Source organism: Rhinoderma darwinii, chromosome 13, assembly GCF_050947455.1.
Source record: "Rhinoderma darwinii isolate aRhiDar2 chromosome 13, aRhiDar2.hap1, whole genome shotgun sequence".
In the NCBI taxonomy this organism is placed as follows: domain Eukaryota; kingdom Metazoa; phylum Chordata; class Amphibia; order Anura; family Rhinodermatidae; genus Rhinoderma; species Rhinoderma darwinii.
The window spans coordinates 31,277,637-31,302,741 of record NC_134699.1 but is presented as its reverse complement, the minus strand read 5'-3'; the positions used below and the strand labels follow the sequence as shown (position 1 = coordinate 31,302,741).

The 25,105-nt window shown below is 41.7% G+C and overlaps 1 protein-coding gene and 1 long non-coding RNA gene across 6 annotated transcripts in view; one reads left to right on the top strand and one right to left on the bottom strand.

Moving 5' to 3' along the window:
- Nucleotides 1-17,535, top strand: part of LOC142665768 (uncharacterized) — a 98,341-nt gene extending 80,806 nt beyond the window's left edge. Inside the window, exon 4 of one of the 2 annotated variants that reach the window (XR_012851566.1) lies at nt 17,334-17,535. This is a non-coding gene — a long non-coding RNA (uncharacterized LOC142665768). Of the gene's footprint in view, nt 1-4,894; nt 5,108-17,333 lie in introns of those variants that run through there. The other variant, XR_012851565.1, reaches the window with a different exon arrangement.
- Nucleotides 1,292-25,105, bottom strand: part of NDRG3 (NDRG family member 3) — a 40,819-nt gene continuing 17,005 nt past the window's right edge. For 3 of the 4 annotated variants that reach the window (XM_075845522.1, XM_075845521.1, XM_075845520.1), the window contains exons 3-17: nt 22,432-22,467; nt 15,504-15,609; nt 13,548-13,668; nt 13,358-13,420; nt 12,776-12,836; nt 11,418-11,504; nt 10,688-10,744; nt 9,061-9,164; nt 8,376-8,438; nt 7,759-7,810; nt 7,123-7,170; nt 5,461-5,496; nt 5,156-5,207; nt 3,330-3,368; nt 1,292-2,732 (exon numbers count right to left, since the gene is read on the bottom strand). In XM_075845522.1, the coding sequence (XP_075701637.1) occupies nt 2,551-2,732; nt 3,330-3,368; nt 5,156-5,207; nt 5,461-5,496; nt 7,123-7,170; nt 7,759-7,810; nt 8,376-8,438; nt 9,061-9,164; nt 10,688-10,744; nt 11,418-11,504; nt 12,776-12,836; nt 13,358-13,420; nt 13,548-13,668; nt 15,504-15,609; nt 22,432-22,467 (1,107 nt within the window). In that variant the 3' untranslated portion in view covers nt 1,292-2,550. The remainder of the gene's footprint in view (nt 2,733-3,329; nt 3,369-5,155; nt 5,208-5,460; nt 5,497-7,122; nt 7,171-7,758; nt 7,811-8,375; nt 8,439-9,060; nt 9,165-10,687; nt 10,745-11,417; nt 11,505-12,775; nt 12,837-13,357; nt 13,421-13,547; nt 13,669-15,503; nt 15,610-22,431; nt 22,468-25,105) is intronic. The other variant, XM_075845523.1, reaches the window with a different exon arrangement.

The following is a 25,105-nucleotide window of genomic DNA, read 5'->3' as shown; positions in this document are numbered from 1 at the left end:
TAATTGTGGTTACAGCTATCCCAAATGTTCAGCCTATGCAGGTCCATTATATGGCTGTTTCACTGAAGGACCTATGATTGCAACAGAGACATTGTGATTTTCGTGGTAGCAAAGAAAACATCAGGCACATGACAGACAATGTATGGGTATAGCAGGGACTAAAACAGATTTGGAGCCCTGGCCCAAGATCTGAATGTATGAATTCCATGGTCAGTTTGAGATGAGCTGTAGAAGAGGACACCCAGGCACAGGACACATTGCAGTTTCTTTATTAGTAAGACCATAGTCCATTAGAATGACAATGCTTTTATTTAAACAGCAGAAAACTATAATAACGGTTATATCGAGTCTACATTCTTGTCCAACAACAGGAAAAATATATAATATAGGCTTGCTTAGAAGATAGAAAGTAGTAACAATCCCTTTAAGTCTTCTTGGTCTATTACTACTGCTGGCTAAAGAGGTGACTAGGCACAAAACAGTCATGTCCATCTGTAACCCACAAAGGGCGTGCGGAGGAGGGGCACAGATCTAAGATACAAATAAAACAGACAGGACTACATGGAGAACTCTACATTCTACATTAGGGGACATGGTAAGATGTGGATCATAAATCAGCAGCTGCGGCTTCTAGAAACCTAGAACTCGCAGCATTTCAATAGAAACAGTATTTTTGGTATTTGAACAAGTGACTTAAGTTAATGTCATGATAGATCTATCCTCACCTGGACCCAACCCCTATTTAGCCAATCTTTTCTATTCTGGGTTTTCCTCATTCTATAAGGCCGACCTATTTCCATATACTGCTTTCTTGCAGCTTAACACTGTCATGGCAGGAGTGTCATTAACAATATATGTCCTGCCGCTGCGGCTCCAGGGTGTATTCAGACATTGTGGTTGAGATGTGGTAAAGAAAAAAAACATCTAAAAACCGCATGTTTTTTCAATGCAGGTGTGCAATGAGGCAAATGACCTTATGCCAACCACTCGCATATGAAGCAGGAGAATTTACCCATGATGCTCCTGAGTCCTGGCCCAAGTTGTTCAAACAAAAAGGCTCTGTCCTGGTACAAATCTATTTATTTATACATATAGTATTAATTCTAGCTCTCCATACATGCGTCTTAGTAAATACTTGTACTACAATTCTGGAGCATCTTTTCACAGATCTCTGCAGTGAACCATTGCTCGGTTAGGGCCTGTTCACGTCAGCGTTGGCTTTCCTTTGAGGGTTTCAGATTAGTAGACTGCGCTATTGCGTTAGTCAAAAAACAGAAACCTGCCGGAATGGTGACAAACGGAAACCATAAGCAATGTTTCCATCACCATAGATATCAATGGTGATGCAAACGGAAGCTGTGGTTTCCGTTTGACTTTCCACGACTGAAACCTCCGACAGAACCCCTGAACGGAAAGCCAATGCTGATGTGAACAGGCCCTAATTCCTCCTGGGAATGTATAGAGGAATTGACAACCGTTGGTGTTACCGTTAATATGGTGTTCAGGGACACGCCTCAGTGACAAAGGAAATGGTAACGCCCAGTTGTCAAATATATTCACACATTTCCAGGAGGAATAACAAAGCAATGGCACTATGCAGAGTTCTATGAAAAGATGCTCCAGAATTGGGGAGTACAACTATTTACTGTAACAGACATGTCAGGAGAACGGTCAGGTCCTTTAAAAATAAATTAAAAGATTAGAAAATTTGGTCTGCCCCCCCTCCCCAGAAACGGCACAAATGCACGGGCTGTCTCTTATTGCAGCTCATGCCCATTCAAGTAAATAGAGCGGGGCTGTAATAGACACAACATATAGACAAGAAAGGCACAGTTTCTGGAGAGGTGGGGAGCAGACCTTATTTTCTAATCCCAGGTTAACCCTTTAATTGTTAGTGTATTCATATTATCTACTCCCTTCTGCATGGTAAAAGGACATTCATAAATTATTGGGGATTATTCACTGGAATGACAAAGGCAAACAAATATAATACAAAAAAAACGAGCAGCTAGGACAAAAGGTAGGTCAAAAACACCGAGATATTGGTGTGAAGTCCATTTGTGAGGTTAAAAGCATTAGAGGATCCCTTAGTCTCTTGTGAAGGCTCAGATTAGCTTATATGATATACTGGCAGTGTATTTTCCTAAAGCCTATAGCAGTATGAATAAAGATACATTAAGTGCAGAAACGCTCATTATACTACAGGAAATCTAGAAACAACCACACCAGCAGATTTTTTTTCCCCCTCCAAGTAAAAAAGAAAAAAAGTGAACCCTCATTGGCTAGAAAACAAACACGTGAGATTCAGCTGGTCACAGAACAGTCCAACCACAACAAAACTCCAGGAATGATACAAGGGATAGGATTACCGCAGTTAGTTTTACTGGAAAGAAAGAAAATAGGTATCAAAGACTAATCTGATAAGGATACAGAATTGTTCATGCACAAGTTACAGGTCGATGTTTCATGGGAGGGAAAGGTTATTTCCACAGCCGCTCAGGTTGCAGGTCTGCAGGGTCCATAATACAGCAGACGGGCGAGTGTCGTGATCTAGCAAGATAATTCTATTGTCTGAGCCGCCTCTTGGGCATCGTTCGTCGTTGCAGAGCCTGGCACGGTGTCCGGCGTGGCGTTGCTCGTTTGGGAGCGGCTACGAGGCACCTCGGTCGAGCCACAGCTTGAGGCAGAGTGGGTACGAGAACGTACAAGCCTGGTCATACTGGATGTTGGCACTGGAAGGAGACGGGTATTAGTGAATACAATAGATGTGGCTGTAACTCATCCATCGGAAATTTACAGTTTATTGTATGAAGCAATAAACCAGGGCTGACCAGATGCTGTGGCCATATATAGCACACTATGTGCCCCCCCGAGCTCTACATCACCATTTGGAGTCAGATCTCATCTTAAAGGGATCCCCATTCTTGTGTAAAACCTTAAGTTTGTTCCAAACCTTCATAATATTTCAGCATTCAGGTTTCTAATGACGGATCTTAGGAAAATGGCTACAGGAACAATGCTAGACACAACTTGTCCGTTCTGCACGCCTCAGCATCTGCTCTGGGGATGAATCACATAGCAGAACATGCACAGCTCCAATTATGTAGAGATTAAGTTACACAAAATCGGGGAGCCCCTTTAACCTTATACTCAAAGCACATATATGAAATGCTGCCATGCATCATGCAGTAACTGGTCGATAAACACCAACATGCCAAACCACTGTACAATACAACTGAAAACATTCACCAGCAAAGCACAAATCACAATGTATTGTGCTCAAACAGGAGCAACACCACAAGACGTGCTGAACACCGCACTACAGATACCTGATTCACTGCTCAAGTGACTGAGCTGAACATACGGAACTGTGGGGACACGTAACAAGGGGAAAGGGCACACATGGGAAACAGTTAGGAGCACAAGAAATTGACTTTATACCACACTATTCACCAAGTCAAGGGTTAGTCATTACGCATTATTCAGACAGCCAGAATTTAACGTGATCAGATTTAAAAAAAAAAAAGTAATTAAGGTTTCAGTAAGTAAAGGTTATTTTGCAACATACGTTCTGTATCAATTCTTCTCGGATTTCAAGATCTCTGCTTGCTATCATTCCATAGGAACCTTCATAGTACTTAGTGTATAACCTACTGTATCCTTATAAGTTGGACATCCAGCTGCTGAACTTGTTTGTTATCAGAGCTCTGTCATGTTACGAGCCGTGCAACGGTCTCCAACACAAACCCAGGATGGATTTTTATCCACTAAAAGCAAAGATTCCTTTCGAATGACAGCAAGCAGAGCTCATGAAAAAAACTGTGGAATGTATACAGAAAGTACATTGGAAAATTGTATAACTTTATTATATAACGAATGTATGCGGTTATGCACTTCAGGGTTTAATTTGCATGTCAAATTTTTTGGGGGGAGCAAAGGATACCACAAATAAAGCTGTAAAGATGATAGAATACTAAAGAGTAGAAAGAAAACAACGATTGTACAATAGTGGCAGCTACATATATACTCATACATCTGCTGCTTGCATTTATGGACTGATCCACAGGGAAATACCAGGAGGCAGATTAAATGGCCCGTTTGGTGACAGAAAAGTCACATGCCTAATAACATGAAGTTCTTTCAGAAGTGTCAGCAGTAGAGGGTCAGGGCTGAGTTGAAGAACAAACTGTTGCAGGCAAGTGGACAAGATTTTAAAAAATCTGCAGATCCTGCGGATTTTCAAATCTACAAAATGCTCATTCTGTTCTGGATGTTCACTGCGATTTCAGACATTTCAGTGTAAAAGCGGTGAAATCTGCTACGTGTAAGGTTATCCTAAGGCCTTGTTCACACAATAGAAAAACATTCACCGATTCCGACTGCGGCAATTCCACTTCTAAAAAGGCTTCCATTACTTTAACGGGAGACCTCCCTGTTTAGACTGGGCAGAATTGCAAACCACCTCACTGAAGAAAAAAATAGTGACGTCACTTCTTGACGTGTTTTCCGTGGTGTATATCGCCATGGCAACAGCATCTGGTAGACATATGCAGATTAACCCCACTAAATGTTGCAAGTCTGCATACAGAAACACTGCTGGTTTTACTGAAAAACCTTGGCAGAAATCCCAGGGTCAGCCTCGGGAATCCTTCGTGTGAACATAGGTGGCGGCTGGGTTCACATGTCACAATCAGTGTTCTTTTTTTGTTGCTGCGAATCATGACCAAACTGCACCATTTTCTCATAATTTCAGTTAAATCGAGCAGTTTTGCTGCGGGTCGCAGATTTTCATTACGAAATTTTGATCTAATAATCTGCCATGTCTGCACATGGCCTAAGAGCTTCCATAAACTGGCTTATTGTACCCATATTTAAAAACTTACTGAACTTACAGTTTCAGATAAAGACCAACACTGAGGTCCGGGCGTCCTGAATAGAAAGCGTTAAATATGGGTTCAATGCACCTGTCAGTAGAAGTCCTAGAAGGAATATTTTGAGGACAGACCGCTCATAAAGAGGTAAGAGCTGGAGAGATTACTGCAGAGATTCCACTAAACATAGGGGTTTGAGAGATCCACGAGTTATGGCTATCTAAATTTATTTGGAGGGTTCGGACCTAGAAATATACTTGAAAAGGACAATAAAGTTTACTTACTGTATCCCATTCCTTGGATAAAGTATTTCAGGGCCTCTGCCAGCTTTCCAGGCTAAATAATATAATAAATTGCAGCATAAATAAATTCAGTTCATCAGATACACAGACGTAGGACTATTAGTGCTAATAAATACGTGACTCTTTTCTAATGTTTGTTGTTCCTTACTATTCCTATTTAGCTTATTCTTTATAGCCATAAACATATCAGTATGAAGTACCGAGGTGCAGCAGCGATTCATTAATCACATAACCGGTTATTGTCTTCATAACTGTTTATTTTATTAGAAAATAAATTGATAACCAACCTGCACCGCTTGTGGTAACCCTCCGCAATCTGCCATCTAAAATACAAGTGCAGGAATTAGTATATTCTTATGTAGTGATGACCCAGATATGTCATTTTTGTCCAGAAGATGGGTATTTGATTTTGATTATAGGTGGGAAGAAAAAAAAAAAAAAGGCAGAAATGAGTAGCAGTGTAACTACTTTCCAGGATGGTCAATCCTAATAAGCCATGAATGTGTTTTTGTTGGGGATCCGATTAATCAGCAGAACAAGCCACCTCCACTGCAGTACCTGAAGCAATGATGTATATACTCGTGCACCTGAGAAAAAGACACGGACATGTCGCTGTGTCTGTGCGGAGACGCTCCAGGAAGTGTCACAGCATCTTAGGCAATGGAGGACACAAAACCCTCCTGGCTTATTACATCTCAGCAGCAGATTAGAAACTATTAGGGGAATTGATCAACCTTTCTACACCAGTTAACTGGCATAGAAAAGACACAATGAGACGTTTTTTTTTTTATTAAGCCACTTTTGCCAAAACGGGGCCTGGCTTCTCAAAAGTGAACACACTGGGACAGTGACAATATATTATGCAAAAAAAACTGGCGGTAAATTATACTGGAGATCTGCCAGGCCCCATACATTGCCCCCCTCCCCAACACGGTTTGCTGAAAGATGCGATATAGCCGGTCACCTCTTAATGTGTCGGATCTTACTCCAACCTGCCTTAATATTAAGACTCTGGTATGGAACGCCAGTCTTAATAAATTACCCTCTAAGTATATGCCTCCCATCTGCCACTATGGATGTACTATAAATGTCCTTCGTCAAAATCCCTTTTAAGTGAACCAGTCTCTGAACTCATCTGCCTAATCTGAGCGCAGAAAAAAAGTTAGTGACAGGGTCAAGGCGTTAAAGGCAGTATGTTTTCCTTTAAAGTGTCTCTGTCACCAGATTATAAATGCCCTATCTCCTACATAATATGATCGGTGCTGTAATGTAGATAACAGCAGTGGGTTTTATTTTGAAAAACAATTTTGGACGAAGTTATGAACAATTTTAGATTTATGCTAATTCGTTTCTTAAGACAACTGGGCGTGTTTTACTTTTTACCAACTGGGCGTTGTACAGAGGAGTGTATGACACGGATTGGTCAGCCTCATACACTCCTCTTCACAACGCCCAGTTGGTAAAAAGTATAACACGCCCAGTTGTCTATTAAGAAACGAATTAGCATAAATCGAACATGTTCATAACTTGCTCAAAAATGATCGTTTTTCCTTATGTAGGAGATAGGGCACTTATAATGTGGTGACAGAGCCTCTTTAAATAATGACTGCCGTGTTTAAAAAATTATGGTGCCAGTCGTCCTCTCCAGGACTGCTCATTGGGATAAACAAATTTCTCCCCATACACCGATTGAGAGATCTGTCAATCATTTCACTTAAATGTGGCAGTGATCAATCAAAAATTACTGCAAAAATAGTGAAAAATGGCACTTGTGTGAATACAGGCTACATACAGATCTGAAAGTCTGACAAGAACCTCTGTCCCATTCATGCCAGATATGTAAAATAAGTCGCTTCCTTTCCACGGCTGTACATTGTTACAGTAGATTGCGGCCCTCGTACAATGCATTGCAGTTTTCTAAATCTTGTGAGCAGCCGTAATAAAGTTACCTTCAGAAGAGTTGTTCTTGTCGGATCTAATCTGGCGTTGCATTCTACCTGCAAGTGACAAGGAAAGAAGGTTAGGAGTTGTACCTACAAACAGATTTTACAACTTTTTACTCAATTTCTGTGGCATTTGCTGATGATCTTGCACCCATCGTGGACCTTTAACATTTCATAGTCAGATTCCCAATATCAAGTGTACATGGCACCTTAACCCTATAGAGCACCTGAATAGTGTGCAACAATTCTGAACAGTAAAAACTAAACTTTCAGAAAAACTTCTGACGTGTCAGTGACACGTCAGGTGGGAGTCAGAGCATGGAGTCCATATGTATTAAATAACTTTAATTTTAAAAAAATAATTGGGTGGAAGAGAATGAAAAAAATATAGCAATTCAGCAATAATTTTGTCGATTTTTTTTTTCCTTTAACGCCATTCACTGCAGTATAAACAGGATAACTTTATTTAAGTCAATATTACAATGGCCGCTGTGAGACTTGAACATGCGATTGTTTGATAACCAAGTAGCTTCATTTCTTTATTACAACCATTTTATTTACTGCTCCAAAATGTACACGATTCTGTCTGGACAATGTAACGCTATGTGCAGCGACACAGCTAAATAAAGTTATAATATTTACCACAGTATCGACTGCAGGAGAATTGTCCCCAACCACTAACAAGGCAGGACACCTAGAAAACAAAACACTGGCGATTTATTCATGTTTGAGGACCAGGAACACAACAGATGCCACGATTGTGATAAATCAACTGCAGCTCTTCTAAATAATGTCCGATCTGCAAAGTCTGAGATCAAAACACTTTATAATCCTTCTCAGTAATATTCTACCAACTCGCCTCTATGTAAAAGAAAATGAAAAAAACACTTCATCGATAATAAACCAACACTGAAGCAATATGCCTAATCTTCAGTAGTAATCAATGGAAGGAACTATGTACATGGCACTGCCATGTACAAGAAGTCTGTAGGGCGGCACACATTGCCTACAGGTCTGTATTATGGACCTCAATAGGCTCACTTAGTTCTGTTGTATGGGGGCCTCTGAGTAAATGATTTCTGTAATAATGAAAACACCATCTCCATGTGCCTCAATAGAAGATCGGAGTCATCCAGATTGTGTCTCTAGAAATGTACGTGTGCTATTACAGCTATGTATGATGGCCGGGTGTATGATCTTGTACAATGATTGTCATCATGCAAATAGAAAGCAAAAAAAAATAACTTCACCCCACCTACCTGAGTGTGCCTACAGAATTATTGCATGCAAGCAGTGGTCTTTCTATGTCCAGATCCTTGCGGCTAATGGGGGGGGAGAAAAACAAAGAAAATTTTCTGTAAATTTGCAACAGGCTGAAAACTTAAGGTTTGTGTGCAGACGTGGATGAGCAGAACACGCGAAGCTCGGCTTTCCAGACTTGTTTGCTATTTGAGTGATGAGCGGCGTTCCCTCGTTTACATCAATGGTCATTATAATACGGATCACGCAGATTGTGACACTTTTTAGATAGATTTATTTTTCATACTCTTCAGGGGACACAGAGTATGTTCACACGCTTCACCAAAAAAAGTCTGAAAATTCCGAGCTGTTTTCAAGGGAAAACCGCTCCTGATTTTCAGACGTTTAAGCCACTCGTGATTTTCGCAGTGTTTTACAGCAGTTTTTGGAGCGGTTTTCTACAGAGAATGAAAAACGGCTCCAAAAACATCCCAAGTGACCTGCACTTTTTCAAGGCAGTTTTTTTTTTCTTTACACGGTAGTTTTTCGAAACTGCTGCGTAGAACAGCCCAACGGAACACAAAGCCGTTTTTCCCATTAAAATCAATGGGCAGATGTTTGGAGGTGTTCCGGTTCCGATTTTTCGGCCAAAAATATGCCGTGTGAACATAACCTCACTGATGTGCACAGATTCTTGCGAGTTACCTGTTATAAGAATTAACAAAGAGTTGAAGGTTTTCTTGGTTAATATCCTGGGCGATATGTAACCTGTAGGTCTGAACCAAGTCCAGATTTGACTGGAGTTCGTCCTGTAAAATAAAAAACAAAAAGCTACTAAGTAGAAACAGGACGTCCACCCAAAGTGTGGAATTGGCCATATATTCGTAAACTAGAAGAAGTGAGCGGAGCAGATTTGCAATGCAATGTTTGCTAAAAAGTGACAACAGGAAAAGCAGCTAGACTAGCGGTCACTTCTGAATTACTTCCCCCAAAAGGGTTTCTTATAGTCTAAAAAATACAGTATAACCCAAGGTCAGTGGTGCCCAGTGACCTTGACGCGACCCTTCGGTCCAGGGGCATGACTTTAAATGTCATAGGGTATACGGAGTGATAATACATGGTACCCTCCAATTGCCCCATTTTAGGGTCCTCTCTGTTGTCCCAAAATGGCTGCAGAACTTCCCAGCCTATCAATGCACAATATACATAGGGCGTTAGATGCTCTGTCTGTTCTCGGGATTGGCCGTGACTAGCGCTGGAAATTGGGAGAACAAAAAGTATGTGCATCTGTTCAACCGAGAAGCGCGGTTGCCATTTTGGGGCAACAGAGGGTAAATAAAATGGTGTATGCACGGCACCTGGAGGGCACAATGTAATCTTAGTCCATATACCCAAACATATTTCAAATTTGACCCATGGACCGGGGGGCAGGGGTGTGTTAATTTGAGGATTAAGTGGATTGCCCATGAAGTGCTCGGCCTCATCACAGAAAGAACTATGCAGCTGTTCAACCCTCTTCCCCTTCTGAGCAAGGGACAGCCAATGTGAGGAGCACATGTCCAACTTCAAGTCAAAGAGACCCGACAAACATTACTGGAGCCTGGTAGGGGGGAGTACACCACGGGACAACAGGTATTGCCCCCTCCTCTACCCTAGACCACCAGCAATGTCAATAAACCACTTCCAGTAGATGTGCTGCCAGACAACTTCAGACACAATTTAGCCAATACAACCATGACCAGTCAATCCGTATATAGTTACCCTACACCATCATAAAGGGAAACCCACACGATTCCTACAGAGTCTGCTGTGTGGACCCGAAGTCTTTCACTATGCATTCCTGACACACATTGAGCGTCTTAGGCATTTATAGTGATAGAGCTCCAGCCCGCACAGCAGACGCTGCAGGAGTCGTACAGTCAGTGCGGGCACGTGACATGGGTAATCCTCTTACCAAGTGTGCTCTCCAAACAAGTGCCACAATAAAAATAAAAATAAATGCATCAGAGCACCTCTTTAAAAGGAGAGTTTATGCCGAATGAAACGTATAAAATTAATATCAATAAGTGACCGCAAACCTCAAATTCTCTGAACTGCAAAATGGATATTTTACCCACCAAGGCAGTGTTCACACGTCATTTGCAGTGTACGATTAATATATACATTAGGAACAGCTTGCGACATATACGTTAAACAGATTCCTCAGGCAAATGCCATACAGTGGCACTCGTCACCACTAGACTCATGAGCATTGATCGCGGAGCTCCAAATTTGACATAACTACAGAGGTCAGGAATTAACCCATTAGTACAGATCTAAAAATCAGACTTACATAGCCAAAGAGATGAGTCAGCACAGTGTCCACTACATTTGTTGTCCAGCCGGAGAGCTAAACAAAAACAAAAACAGAATTATTCTCATCAGCTTCCTTGTGACTAGAGTATTAATTCCAATACAACACATTAAGGTTTATTCAGAAATAAAGGAACAAAACCAAATTTAAGAAGAGTGGTGCAGTCCTGAGAAATTGCTGGACTATCCTCAGGATAGGTCATCAATATCTTATCTGTCAGGACAGAACTCCTGACACCCCCGCTGATCAGCCGTTTTGAAGGGGACGCAGAGCTTGTACGAGCGATGCTTCCCCTTCATTTCCTTTATTATTAGTGGCACTTCTAGCGGCTGTTCACAATTACCGCCTTCTCCCATTCACTTCAAAGGGAGAAGGCTGTACTATGAACTGCTGCTACAAGCGTGCTCGCGATTCAGAGTGTGAGTAGCAAAGGCAACGAAGTGGAAGCAGCGCTCGTCCAAGTGCTGTGGCCCCTTCAAAATAGATGATCGGTGGGGGTGCTGGGAGTCAGACCCCGACAGATGGGATTGATGGCCTATCCTCAGAATAGGACAATTATTTAGAACTGGACAATCCTTTAGTTCAATGACATCCAGTAATCACATCCCTCCAGACTGCCCCTTGTGTTCAGTATGGGTCTATTCACACGTCACATTCATAGCGTAGATTTTATACAGAACTCTCAGGGATACGCAGGACGTGGTCTTACCTTGGAAGCTGCCCAGTCAATCCATCCTTTTGCACAAGGGTCAACATTCATTAGAACAAGGCCTTCCACCAAGTCTGGGTGATCGAGCTGTAAAACCAGGGAAAAAAAGAGGAACGGCTTTAAGACTATAAACCAAGTATTTGTCCTTGAGAAGTTTCAATAGCTAAAGGAAGAGCAGATGGAAGAGAACGTGACCACAGCGTCAGACTACATAGGATTTGTTTGTAGTCTGTTACCATGAACACAGGTCAGCACAGGAGCCGGAGCAGTTACATTTTAGGGTATTTTCAAACTTCCTTTTTTTTGCATTGCACCAATGGAAAATTGGTTGCAACGCTAGATACAGATCTGCTGCCTGGTGGGAGCTTGGACGGCTGCATGGGATACTGAATAGGTCACACAGACCATCAAATTAAAAAGGTACCTCTGGTGTCGCTGGTGCTGGTCTCCCGACAGAATTGTAAAGTCGATAGAGGGAGACGCAGCCTGGAAAAACCGGCCTAACCGTTGCCTAGGCAACCATACAAACCCCAAAGCTTCTCCTGCATGTTTGCGCGCTGTGGTCGCTTCAGTGGAAAACCCCTTAATTCACTGAAATGCTAAAGAGCTGCAGTAACTTGTGAATTTATCTGGTCACTGAAGCCAATGAGAATTAATACAGATTAGAAGAAACTATTATGTGGAATACTTAAGAGGACCCTTTAGCTCTCCTGACATGACCAATTTAGTAAATACTTGTATTAACCATTAAACAATTCTGGAGAATCTTAGAACTATGCCTTATGCGGTTCCCCTATTATTCTTCCTGTAAATGTATGAATAAATTGACAACTGGGTATTACCATTTCCCTAGTCAATGGGACATGTCCCTGCACATGACACGGTCCAATCACCCCATTGACAGGAGAAGGAAAACCCCCAGTTGTTAATTTAGTCTTGCATTTCCAGGACGAACAACAGAGGAACAAAAATGCTCCAGAATCTGAGTTTCATGGGGAACACAAGAATTTACTTAAAAACAAAAACCATGTCAAGGGGTGACATCATTTTTAATAGGCCAAAAGCAGCTATTAAAAGTATGAGAGGGGTAAACCTTTGTAAGAGCACTAATCCAGTCAATGTTCTGGAGCGTCATAGATACAGGTGAAGTCACATTCATGGAGCACCACCAATTCCCAGAATGAACGGGTTCTACAGAGCACCTCAACCCATTTAGCACTGCTCAAAGATTGGTTACTAGAAGTCAGACCGCACACTGCCGAAGATGGTCTTTAGATAATTTTAACTAAATTCCAAAATTAAAGGCGTGAGAGCAAATAAAAAAAATAAATTAAAAGGAGCAGAAAAACTGTACTCACAGCAAACTTTGACAACACATAGGCACCAGCTCCAACTCCTATTCCGATAATGGTTTTCAGGCTAGAAGTTTAAGAAAGGTAAAAACAATTAACTATATGTTCTGTGCTATTGGTCATTAACCCTTCAGGCCAATGGTAAGATACATTGAGAGAAAGATTAGACTTAGATTCTGTTCAAATCACATTCGAGCCCTACATTTGGAATATGCCGGGAAACACTCCCGGCATTGGGCTCCAAGAGTGTCCTTTTGGCCTTAGTATTTTCCGCTTTTCAATGCAGAGGCATCTAAAAAAACAAAAAACAGCTTGTGGTATACATTTATGTTTTTTTATTTTATTTTTTTAAACATGGGGACTCCGGAGGACGTACGCCACTATATTCATATACTGTAGCATACGACAGTCTTCCATCAAAGTCATACGTTGGGCAATACCAACATGTATGTGTGACAGAATCTCAGATGTCATGTGAACAGAGTCTAAGCTGTAACCATTTCACTGCCTGTATTGCACTCAGTGGACATCATTCCTTTCAAGGTTTGTCCCAATTTCCACTTGAAATGTAATTAATGAGGCATTTACCTTAGATGGGTCAAGACTGCAGATAACATCTCGGCCAGCTCATCCATGGTAGGGTACTGGTACCTGAAATAGATGTAAAGACTCAATATAAGTCAAAGCTCATAATAACGAAGGTCCAATGTATCTACCAATTTACCCCCAATACACCCTTTCTATATACAGGCCTTTTAAAACCAATAGTTAAACTTACCCACTCGGGAATGGTGGTGCTCCCATCTGCTGCCCTGGGGCATCCACATGGCAAACGGCAAAATGCTGGGTAATTTCATGCATGTCTTCATAGTTAAAGAATGTGCTGTAGCAGGACTTATCTGTAATACAGGGATTTCTATCAACAACTGGAAGATTCAGCTCCGATACCGAAAGACAGAACTAAGAAATAAAAAGCAGCAAGGTTTAGGTTCATGTACAGTTCTTCACCCACCACAGAGGCTTGAGTTTTTTGCCGGACTAAGCTTGCGTTGCCTTTTTTTTTTTTACATACATTTACATTAGTACTTCATTTATACTCTATTTTGGGATGAATGCATATGTATATAAAAAAAATAAAGAGCAGTTGTGCTAGTTACTTTTATGCTGTCCCATGATAATCTTAAGTGAGGTTATTAGTTTATTGTACAAGTTAAAGAACAAACTATAATGTACTGCCATGTATCGATCCTGTGGATAGGCAATGAGGGTTTTTTTGTGGATAGCCCATTTAAAAGTAACACTAAAAACGTTAATTCGTGATAAAAGTTAATAGGAGGAAAACATGTCCACACTGTCAGTATGCCAGATCTTCTGCACGTTCCTAAAACAAGCAAACAAAGTTGTAGAAATCAGGGGTTAATTTCCCGCTGGTCTCTAACATTTTAAGCTTGTGAACAGTGGAGGGCTTAATCGGTGTCCTACTGCAGACAGGGCAGAGTCTCCTGTTGCAGTCAGTTGTCTCACAGGCAGATACAGGATTGTGAGAAGGACGGAAATGACTGATTTCCTGGGATGCACAGGATTTCTTTATACAAGCCTCAGTATTTATATAAGACAAAATAAGATCAAAAGAAAATCAGGTGATTGGGTGGGGGGGGGGGGGTTGCTGGGATATTTTTTGGTTAATTTTTTAGGTTTAGTATTACTTTAAAAAGGAAAGAAGAAGAGGGAGTTATTAGAAGCTGGTCTGACAGTCAGATAACATTGTGAGCTTTCCACACCCCTAGAGGACAAGCCGGATTATATAAGTTTATATTGTTAACTTTATCAACATTTTAAATAAAATATAGAAAAGACAAGGTCTTGTTTTTACATACGAACCTTATTTCCTTTTTTGTTTTAAAGGTGGAATTTTCAATCTAAATATGGTCTCTATGCTGCTGATGGTAATGCAGGAAGTTCATGGCTTTGTGCCCTCCAGACAGAAATGATATCTTGCGGTTATTAAACATGTGACAAGACAGTTGCCGTCAAAACACTTAGAGGGATTTTGTCACTACTAAGACATAGGGACGTAATTGGGGTGGGGGATTTCCCGTTAAAGGGGATAGCTGCCAAGTATTAGCGGCTTCTGCTCTGAGCCGTCAATATAATACTACATTTCTCGGTCGGCAGCTGATGGGCAGGGGTGACTAGAGTTGGATCCCCACCAATCTAATATTGATGGCCTATCCTATGGTTAGGCCATCAATTTTAAGGAGCTGGAAAAAAGCCATATGCCCTACAAAAAACCTAAAAATATTGTTCTTATTTGTGCTTTTTCATGCAGCAACTCTTGAGTCTGGTGACCTTTTTAGAAACCATTAATAAAAGAATGTCAACTTTTTTTTCTTATCAGTTTCTTAAACGGGGGAAAAAAATAAAATAAGGTTCACCTTTTAATGGTTATTTTCATTGCATGTTTACAAGGGATATTGCCTTTTTCAGCGCATTGATGCTTATTTGTCTGGTCTATTGCAGACAGTAGCGGGTAGGGCTCCCGCTGGAGTCTATTACAGGTCTGAACTTCGGTTTGTGAACTAAAGCTACAATTTGTAACTTACTTTCTTGCAATGTGTGCAAAGAAAGGCGACTGGTGCTTTGCAAAACAAGTTATTTTGTGGACCACGTACAGTAAACTGCATAATGTAACATTTTTCAACATAATCAACGAAAAATAAAAACAGAAACTTACGGTTAAGGCCAATGTCATGGTATGTGAGAATGACTGGTCGATTGCCTTTAGGGGTTCCCCGCATAGTGACGTGCAGCACACCATAAGCGGTCTCAATATCATGTTCCTACATAAAACAAACAAAAGTACCAATTATTACACTTAACAGATGCGCGGTGTGGAAGGTGAAGAGCCTCAGGATCGGGACATACGACAACGATCAGAAAATATCACATGTGCTACAAGATCATTTAGCAGCAACTTAAAGGATCTATATCCACAACAGTGTTAATTAATTTTAAAAAAAAAGCTTAAAGAAAATGTTCACATAACCATTTTATTTTTAGGTCCAAGATTGTGTATTAATTTCAGAACATATCTTTATAGTGGCCAGAGCTCCATTTTTTTTTTTTTTTTTAAACAGATCCTCTAGACCAGGGCTGCTCCACCTTCTACTGGGGCTTAAACAAGTCAATTATGCTGCAGAATCCGAGCCAGAGAAAGGTCCGTGCAGCATATGATCGCCTTTATCAAAGTTGCCTCCCTAACAACTTGTGCCTCAGTGTTAGAAGAACTGCTCTAGACAGACGTTAAATATATAAAGAGTATACAGACTGCTCCCCTTAGTGGTGGCTACCGGAACATCAGAATTTAACTATGCAGGGGATTTCTACATAGGTGAAAAACCAAAACATTGATGGCAAGATTCATTGAAAGTGTAGCTAAACGTTTGACAAACTTCTGACATGTCATAGGGACATGTCAGAAGTTTGGATTGGTGGGGTCCGAGCACGGAGACCCCCGCCAATCGCTAGAACAAAGCAGCTGAAGCGCTTGTGTGAGGCTTTGGGTCGGTTCGGCTTTTTCCGGAAATAAATTTATCTGAGTATGGGCTCAGACCTTCTATTGAGTCTGTACACCTCAGTGCTCAGACCCCCACCAATCCAAACGTCTGACACGTCACTATGACACGTCAGAAGCTTGTCAAACGTTTAGCTACACTAAGTATATATTAATGTACAAGCGAAACGGTAATTATTTCACATAACCAATCAGAATTCTGCCATTTAGAAAAACTTGGGCTAGTAAACATTAAGCACTGTTCTGACCAGTGTATTGTACATGGTTAATAAGCAGACAGTCTGGTAGGTTAATAGTCTACCTAGGAAATTGCCCTTTGAATGTTTTAGGAGTTGCTGGGACAGGGTTGGATGGGTGCACATCCTATACAGCGTTGTGGAATATGTTGGCAATCCATAGAAGAAAATAAAGGAAGCGTAATAGACCAGTAGGTAGTCCTGTTACTGCATCTTCTGAGAACGAATGTTAAGAATGTATGTCCTAACCACCTGCACCAAACGTTTTACACTCAGATCTTTCCTGATCTCAGGAGTTCCCTAGAACCTGAATTATAGAATATATAGGAGTGGAAAAAAAATAGTTCAGGGTTCCCCCTATAGTAATGAGGTCAAGAGTTACAGACCTAGAAATCCTGCCCTGCACAGATACTCAATGAAAGCAACCGGGTGGCTCAAGATAAAATTGCTCAAAACAAACCACCAGTTGCATTTGTAGGTCTTATCCCATTACCAAAATACCCACAGTATATAGTAAAACAAAAGCCAAGACATAGGACACCTATTTTTTAAACCCAGTTTTAAATGACATCATGGTTGAAAGGAATAGAGGTTCAAATTGAGGGGGTGGGGGGTAATCTACAACCGTACTCCCCAGTGTACAGATATAAAAGACCCAACGCTCAACACCAATTCATTACAATTATCAGACATGTACAAGTCTCTGCGGATCATTCGTGTTTCATTTACTAAAAGTGATCCTCCTCCCAACCAGGGATAACCAATCCTGCACATCAACTTACCAATGGAACCAGTGAAGAATAGATTTGGTCTACATCCAGGTAAGCCATTGGTAGAGAAGGTGGCGTGTAGGATATTCAACAGGAGCAAAACTTTCAAAAACAAACAAACAATAGCAGCGCACGAGCAGAGAGGATTATCTGCCGACTAATTGGATTTCAACACGTAATAAGGATGGGTGACTGGAAATAAACACGCTGCATTATCCATAGCCAATTGTGACGCCCTAGATTACCAGGTGCTGTGTAAGTGACAAATGCCATTTCTCATATCTTATCACAAACCATTAATCAACAGCGGGATGATATAGATGGAGATATATATATATATTACACACACACACACACACACACACACACACACACACACACACACACACTAAGGCCTTATTCAAATGAACGTGTCAGTTTTGTGCGCATGTGACGTGTATATGGGGCGTGGCTGCGTGATTTTCGCGCAGCCAGCATGATTATGACACTCCTTTTTATGCGACACCGTAAAGGAGGGGATTTTATGTTTCCCTTCTCTTTACCAGCTGTAGCGCGAATCACGTGCGGCACCCGGAATGGGTGCGTGCTGCGCGAAACACAGGCAAGTATAGGACATGTCGTGAGTTTTACGCAGCGCACATACGCTGCGTGAAAATCACTGACAGTCTGAACGACCCCATTCACTAACATAGGTCCATGCGACGCGCGTATCACGGACGCATAACACGTCCACGTGAATAAGGCCTAAGTGTGTTAGCCTTCTTCTTGGGCAGCCTTGTAGGTTACGATAACCATGATCTGATGTTAGAGACGCGGCAGAAGATGGTATTATCGGGGTGGGGGGGGGGGGTGGGGGGTGTCATTCAATGGACCATCCTGCAGCCCTTGAATTGTGAAGACTGTTGGAGGTCCCAGCTCCCATCCCCATGACAAGTCATATCACTAAAATGCCACTAAAAGTACTGCTGTATGTCATCACATTCAGGGTTTGTATGAATCCAAATTTACGACAGTCAGAGAACATTTGCATTGTCTAATGTAAAAGGGCGTTCTGAATGTTCTGCCAGGTCAGGTTACGGTGACTTCATTTATTCGTTAGAACTGATGCTTTTAGTTAAAGAGGCTCTGTCACCACATTATAAGTGCCCTGTCTCCTACATAAGAAGATGGGCGCTATAATGTAGGTGACAAATGTTTTTTATTTAAAAAAAAAACTATTTTCACCACTTTATTAGTGATTTTAGATTTATGCTAATGAGTTGCTTAATGCCCAAGTGGGCGTATTTTTACTTTAGACCAAGTGGGCGTTGTACAGAGGAGTGTATAACGCTGACCAATCAGCGTCATGCACTTCTCTCCATTCATTTAGGCAGCGCATAGGGATCCTGCTAGATCAGTATGTGCTGTCTTAGGCCTCATTTACACGAGCGTAATATACGCGCGTGAGACGCGCGTGCTTTTCACGCGTGTCGTACGCACCTATATTACTCTATGGGGCATTTTAGACGATGCGTGAATTTTGCGCAGCGCGAGTGCGTTGCGTAAAACTCACGACATGTTCTATAATCGTGCGTTTTTCACGCAAAACCACGCATGCCGCACGGAAGCACTTCCGTGCGAACTGCGTGATTCGCGCAAGAGCTGTCAAAACATCCAAACGGAGTGTCAAATTAGAGATGAGCGAACCGAACTTCACCGGGTTCGGCCGAACTCGTTTTGACCGAACCCGGCAAAAAATGTTCGGGTACGCGACGGCAGGAGACAGTCACTGTCCACGGTGCTGAAAGAGTTAAACTGGTTCAGCACCATGGACAGTGACTTCCGATCACAATATACATGAACGTGTAAAAAAAAAAAGAAGTTCTGACTTACCGAGAACTCCCGGCTTCTTCCTCCAGTCTGACCTCCCGGGATGACAATTCAGTCCAAGTGACAGCTGCAGCCAATCACAGGCCAAGCACAGCCTGCAGCCAATCACAGGCTGCAGCGGTCTCATGGACTGCCGCGTCATCCTGGGAGGTGGGGCCGGATGACGAGAGGGACGCGTCACCAAGGCAACGGCCGGGAGACCGGACTGGAGGAAGCAGGAAGTTCATGGTAAGTATGAACGTCTTTTTTTGATTCACATGTTGGTGTATATTGTGATCGGAACTCACTGTCGAGGGTGCTGAAAGAGTTACTGCCGATCAGTTAGCTCTTTCAGCACCTTGGACAGTGACTGGCGTCGACTAGCCTCATCTCTATGATGGCGGCTGCGCGAAAATCACGCAGCCGCACATCATACACGGATGACACACGGAGCTGTCAAATGCCTTTTGCGCGCGCAAAACGCACACGCTCGTGTAAATCAGGCCTTATACTAACACATTATTGATACTGAAGTGTTTAGACAGTGAATAGACATTCCACGGGATGTCTATTCACAATCTCTGCACTTCGTTACTGTTTCTATGGTAGTTACAGCAGAGGAAGCGTAATCTCGTAACCTGTCATCTACAGTGTAATCTCGCTAGATTACGCTTCCTCTGCTGTAACTACCACGGAACGAGTAACGAAGTGCACAGATTGTGAATAGACATCCCGTGGAATGTCTATTCACGGTCTAAACACTTCAGTATCGATAATGTGTTAGTATAAGACCGCACATAGCGATCTAAAAAGATCCCTATGCGCTGTCTAAATGAATGGAGAGGAGTGCATGACGCTGATTGGTCAGTGTCATACACTCCTCTGTACAACGCCCACTTGGTCTAAAGTAAAAACACGCCCACTTGGGCATTAAGAAACTCATTAGCATAAATCTAAAAATCGCTAATAAAGTGGTGAAAATAGATCTTTTTTTAAAATAAAAAGCATTACTGTCACCTACATTACAGCGCCCATCTCCTTATGGGGTTTGGTAATGCAGAGTTGTGAATGGGGTGTATCTAACATTCAGCAATGATAGGAACGTTTAACTGTAGGGACACGCCCATCTGACAAGGTAAATGTTAAACACCCACTTATCAGTTTCTTTACACAATTCCAGGAGGCATAACAGAGGGACACCACAATAAAGTTCTAAGAAAATTATTTTATGGGGAACGCAAGCCTTTTTAAAACTAGAACTAAAAGGATCTTAATGGGCGACATAGATTAATAGTATTGTATGTGAGGGAAGAGAAGACTATATGAGCCTATGAAACTATATATTAACAGCTGTCAGCAATAGACAAACAGTACAATGGAATTATGACTAAAACGTGCAAGTGTTTATTTTGTGCAGTGGGATTTTTACATGAGGCCAAATATTCTTTATAAAATGATAGAAAAGTTTTAAATTTATGATTACTTTATCTAATGAAGACTAAAACAGTATCTGTAAAACCTTGACTAACAATGTCTAGTATGTTTTATTGTTAAGATAACGGATATTATATATGAGGGGGTAGCTGAATTCCTAAAAAGGGAGATTAGAATTTCTGGACAAAGGTGTAACTTCTAATTAGTTGTCAATTGTGATATATGAAGCAAAATGTAACAAGAACTAGTCCAGACAAGTTATTCTCAGAAAATGTATAAAAACCCTGTCATTCAGGATGGAGGCAGACATTAAAGAGGCTCTGTCACCAGATTTTGCAGCCCCTGCTATTGCAGCAGATCGGCGCTGCAATGTAGATTACAGTAACGTTTTTATTTTTAAAAAACGAGCATTTTTGGCCAAGTTATGACCATTTTCGTATTTATGCAAATGAGGCTTGCAAAAGTACAACTGGGCGTGTTGAAAAGTAAAAGTACAACTGGGCGTGTATTATGTGCGTACATCGGGGCGTGTTTACTACTATTACTAGCTGGGCGTTCTGACGAGAAGTATCATCCACTTCTCTTCAGAACGCCCAGCTTCTGGCAGTGCAGCACTGTGACGTCACTCACAGGTCCTGCATCGTGTCGGCACCAGAGGCTACAGATGATTCTGCAGCAGCATCGGCGTTTGCAGGTAAATCGATGTAGCTACTTACCTGCAAATGCTGATGCTGCTGCAGAATCAACTGTAGCCTCTGGTGCCGACACGATCCAGGACCTGTGAGTGACGTCACAGATCTGCACTTCCAGAAGCTGGGCGTTGTGAAGAGAAGTGGATGACACTTCTATACACAACGCCCAGCTAGTAAAAGTAGTAAACACGCCCCGATGTACGCACATAATACACGCCCAGTTGTACTTTTACTTTTCAACACGCCCAGTTGTACTTTTGCAAGCCTCATTTGCATAAATACGAAAATGGTCATAACTTGGCCAAAAATGCTCGTTTTTTAAAAATAAAAACGTTACTGTAATCTACATTGCAGCGCCTATCTGCTGCAATAGCAGATAGGGGTTGCAAAATCTGGTGACAGAGCCTCTTTAAGCCATAATGTATCCTGATCGATAAGAATAAAGACGCGCATCATCTCCATTCAGGTGACTTCTTGACAAGAATATAAATTCCTCCATCAAATAATATGGGCATTTAGGAGTCGGTTGCCAACTTAGTTCTTTTGCTAATCAGGACTGCCAGGCTTAACCCACCAGTCCTTGTGAACCCACCTATATATTTGTATGGAAAATCTCTCTGGCCAGTTTCTGGAAGGAAGTCAAAGACCGTGATGGCATGTCACTACAACCAGCCCTCTATGGCCCTGTTCACATCACATTTAGCATGAATGCCAGGAAAGCTCCCAGGGTACACTCTAAACAGACACAAAAATACATACCAATCAAAGAGCCTACGGGTGACAAGCCACTTTATGGAATACGCCAGTCATCCGTTAAACAAATGTCGTGGGCTTTTTAGGACGTGTTAAATGGATGCCTGTGACTGATGCCCATCAGTAGTGTCACTCAGACTATTATCACATCCGTTTAAAGTCGGTCATGAAAAGTTTATGATTTTAGGTATATCTTAAATGTATAGCCTATGGGTACCCGTTAGGCATCAGTCGCACCTTAAAACATACGTCAGGAGCTTTTCCTGGCATAAATGTAAATGAAGGCCAATACATTCATGTAAATGGGATCTAACACTTCTGCTTCTTACATGAAGTTGTGACACAATCAACTTACCTGTCCATCAAAATCCTCAAAGCTACGGCCAGTAGTCTAAGAAAGAATCACAAGAAAGAAATAAGGTAAATAAGCATTAAACAATTAACCCCTTAATGACCGGGCCTGAAAAGACCTTAACCCCTTAATGACCGGGCCATTTTGCACGTTAATGACCAAGGATTATTTTTTGTTTTTTCACGGTCGAATTCCAAGAGTCGTAACTCTTTTTTTATTCCGTCGACATAGCCGTATAAGGGCTTGTTTTTTGCGGGACGAGTTGTATTTTGTAATTGTACCATTTTTAGATGCTTACAATATATTGATTAACTTTTATTAACTTTATTTTAGGAGAGAACTGAAAATAAGCAGCTATTCCAGCATTAATTTTCACGTTATAAATTTACGCCGTTTACTATGCAGTGTAAATAACATGTTAACTTTATTCTATGGGTCGGCACGATTACAGGGATACCAAATATGTAAAGGTTTTATATGTTTTTCCTACGTTTGCACAATAAAAAGCCTTTTAGAAAAAAATTACTTGTTTTTGCATCGCCGCGTTCCAAGAGGCGTAACGTTTTTATTTTTCCGTCGATGTGGCCGTACGTGGGATTGATTTTTGCGGGACAATGTGTAGTTTTTATTAGTACTATTTTGGGGTACATAGGACTTATAGATTAACTTTTATTTTATTTTTTATGGGGGGAATGGGAGAAAAGAGAGAATTTTGCCGTTGTTTTTTGCGTTTTCTTTGGACGCCGTTCATCCGGCGGTTTAATTAATATGTTCATTTTATTGGTCAAGTTGTTACGATCGCGGGGATACCATATATGTGTATGTGTGATTTGTTTTGACCGTTTTACTAAATAAAACCACTTTTTGGGCCAAAAAAAGTAGTTTTATTTGACTTTGACTGTAATTATTTATTTATTTTTTTCACAAACTTTATTTAACTGTTTTACATTTTTTTTTTTAGTCCCACCAGGGGACTTCACTATGCGATGTGCCGATCGCATATATAATGCTTTGGTATACTTCGTATACCAAAGCATTATTGCCTGTCAGTGTAAAACTGACAGGCAACCTGTTAGGTCATGCCTCTGGCATCGCCTAACAGGCAGATGCTGAAGGCAGACCTGGGGGTCTTTGTTAGACCCCCGGCTGTCATGGAAAGCCGACGGCGACCCGCGATTTGTTTGCGGGGGCGCCGATCGGGTGACAGAGGGAGCTCCCCCCTCTGTCAAACACATTAAATGCCGCTGTCACTATTGACAGCGGCATTTAATGGGTTAAACTGCCGGAATCGGCGCGCGCTTCGATTCCGGCAGTTGCAGCAGGAGCCAGGCTGAGTATAACAACCGTGCTCCTGCCGCTGATCGCGTGGGTACAGTGACAGTACCCACGCGATCACAGGACGGATAAATCCGTCCTCCTGCACGAACTAGCAGCTGCTGAGGACGGATATATCCGTCCTTCGGCGTTAAGGAGTTAATGACCAGCTAAATTTTTCTGTTTTTGCCTCTCTGCGTTTTAGCAGCCATAACTTTTTTATTTTTTCATTGACGTGGCTGTATGAGGCCTTGTTTTATGCAAGAAAAATAGTATTTTTTTTTCCCCACAGTTTGGGGGTAAAACATTTTTTTTTTTCACGGCGTGAATATAGGAAAAAGCGATTCTCGGAATAGGTTTTTATGTTTATTTTTTATCCCGTTCACGGTTCACGCTAAATAACCCATTAGATTAATTCTTCAGGTTATTACGGTCGTGTAGATACCTTAATATGTGTAGGTTTTTTGTTTTTATTTAGTGTATTTAATGCAAAATAAAGACACTTTTTTGTTACTTTTTTTTTTTTTAATCCCATCAAGGGATAACTTTATTTGTAACTTTATTTTTTACTTGCAATGTATTAGCATACTTCTGTATGATAATACATTACACTGTGTCATTATGACACAGGCTGCTGATCGGGCAGCACAGTGTGCCCGAACAGCAGGCACACGGAACAGACAGCCCTGGGGTCCTTTGTAGGTCCCCAGGGCTGACTGCAGAGGGATTCCCCAGTGTTTGATCGCATCACTGGAATCCCGGTAATGCGATCAAAGAGGGGAATTCCCTTTGATCATGCCGCGGTCACGGACCGCGGTAATCAAAGGGTTAAACAGCTGGGGTCCGAATGTTTGTCGACCCCAGCTGTGTTCAGGAGGCTGCTCTAAGATCAGGAGCTGTTAGTAACAGCTCCTGCTTAGAGGAAGAGTGCTCACACGAGCGCTCATCAGCCTCTCCTGCAGCGACGCCAAAAGACAGTGGGCGGTCGGGAAGGTGTTAAGCTTTGTGTTTTCATTTCTCCCAATTGTCAAGATCTCTGCTTGCCTTCAGTGAATGCAAATATTCTTGTTCACATTGACAGGCTGAAAGCTGGTTGTAACAATGCAATAGCATAGGAAATAGCTGCCAGACTGCAATCCAAGACAGAAGAAATAAGTACTGCTGTTGTGTCCAGCTAAGGAGATTGCCTAGACCAGTGGTCTTCAACATGTGGCTCTCCAGCGGTTGGAAAAATGTTTGTGGCACAATAGGGGTGTCTCGTTCTCACTTCCCACTGATAAGCTGACAAATTTGCAAACAAAAAAGTGTGACACGTCTGGTATAAGCGGGCACAAACTGATATCAGCAGAACACAAAAAGCTTC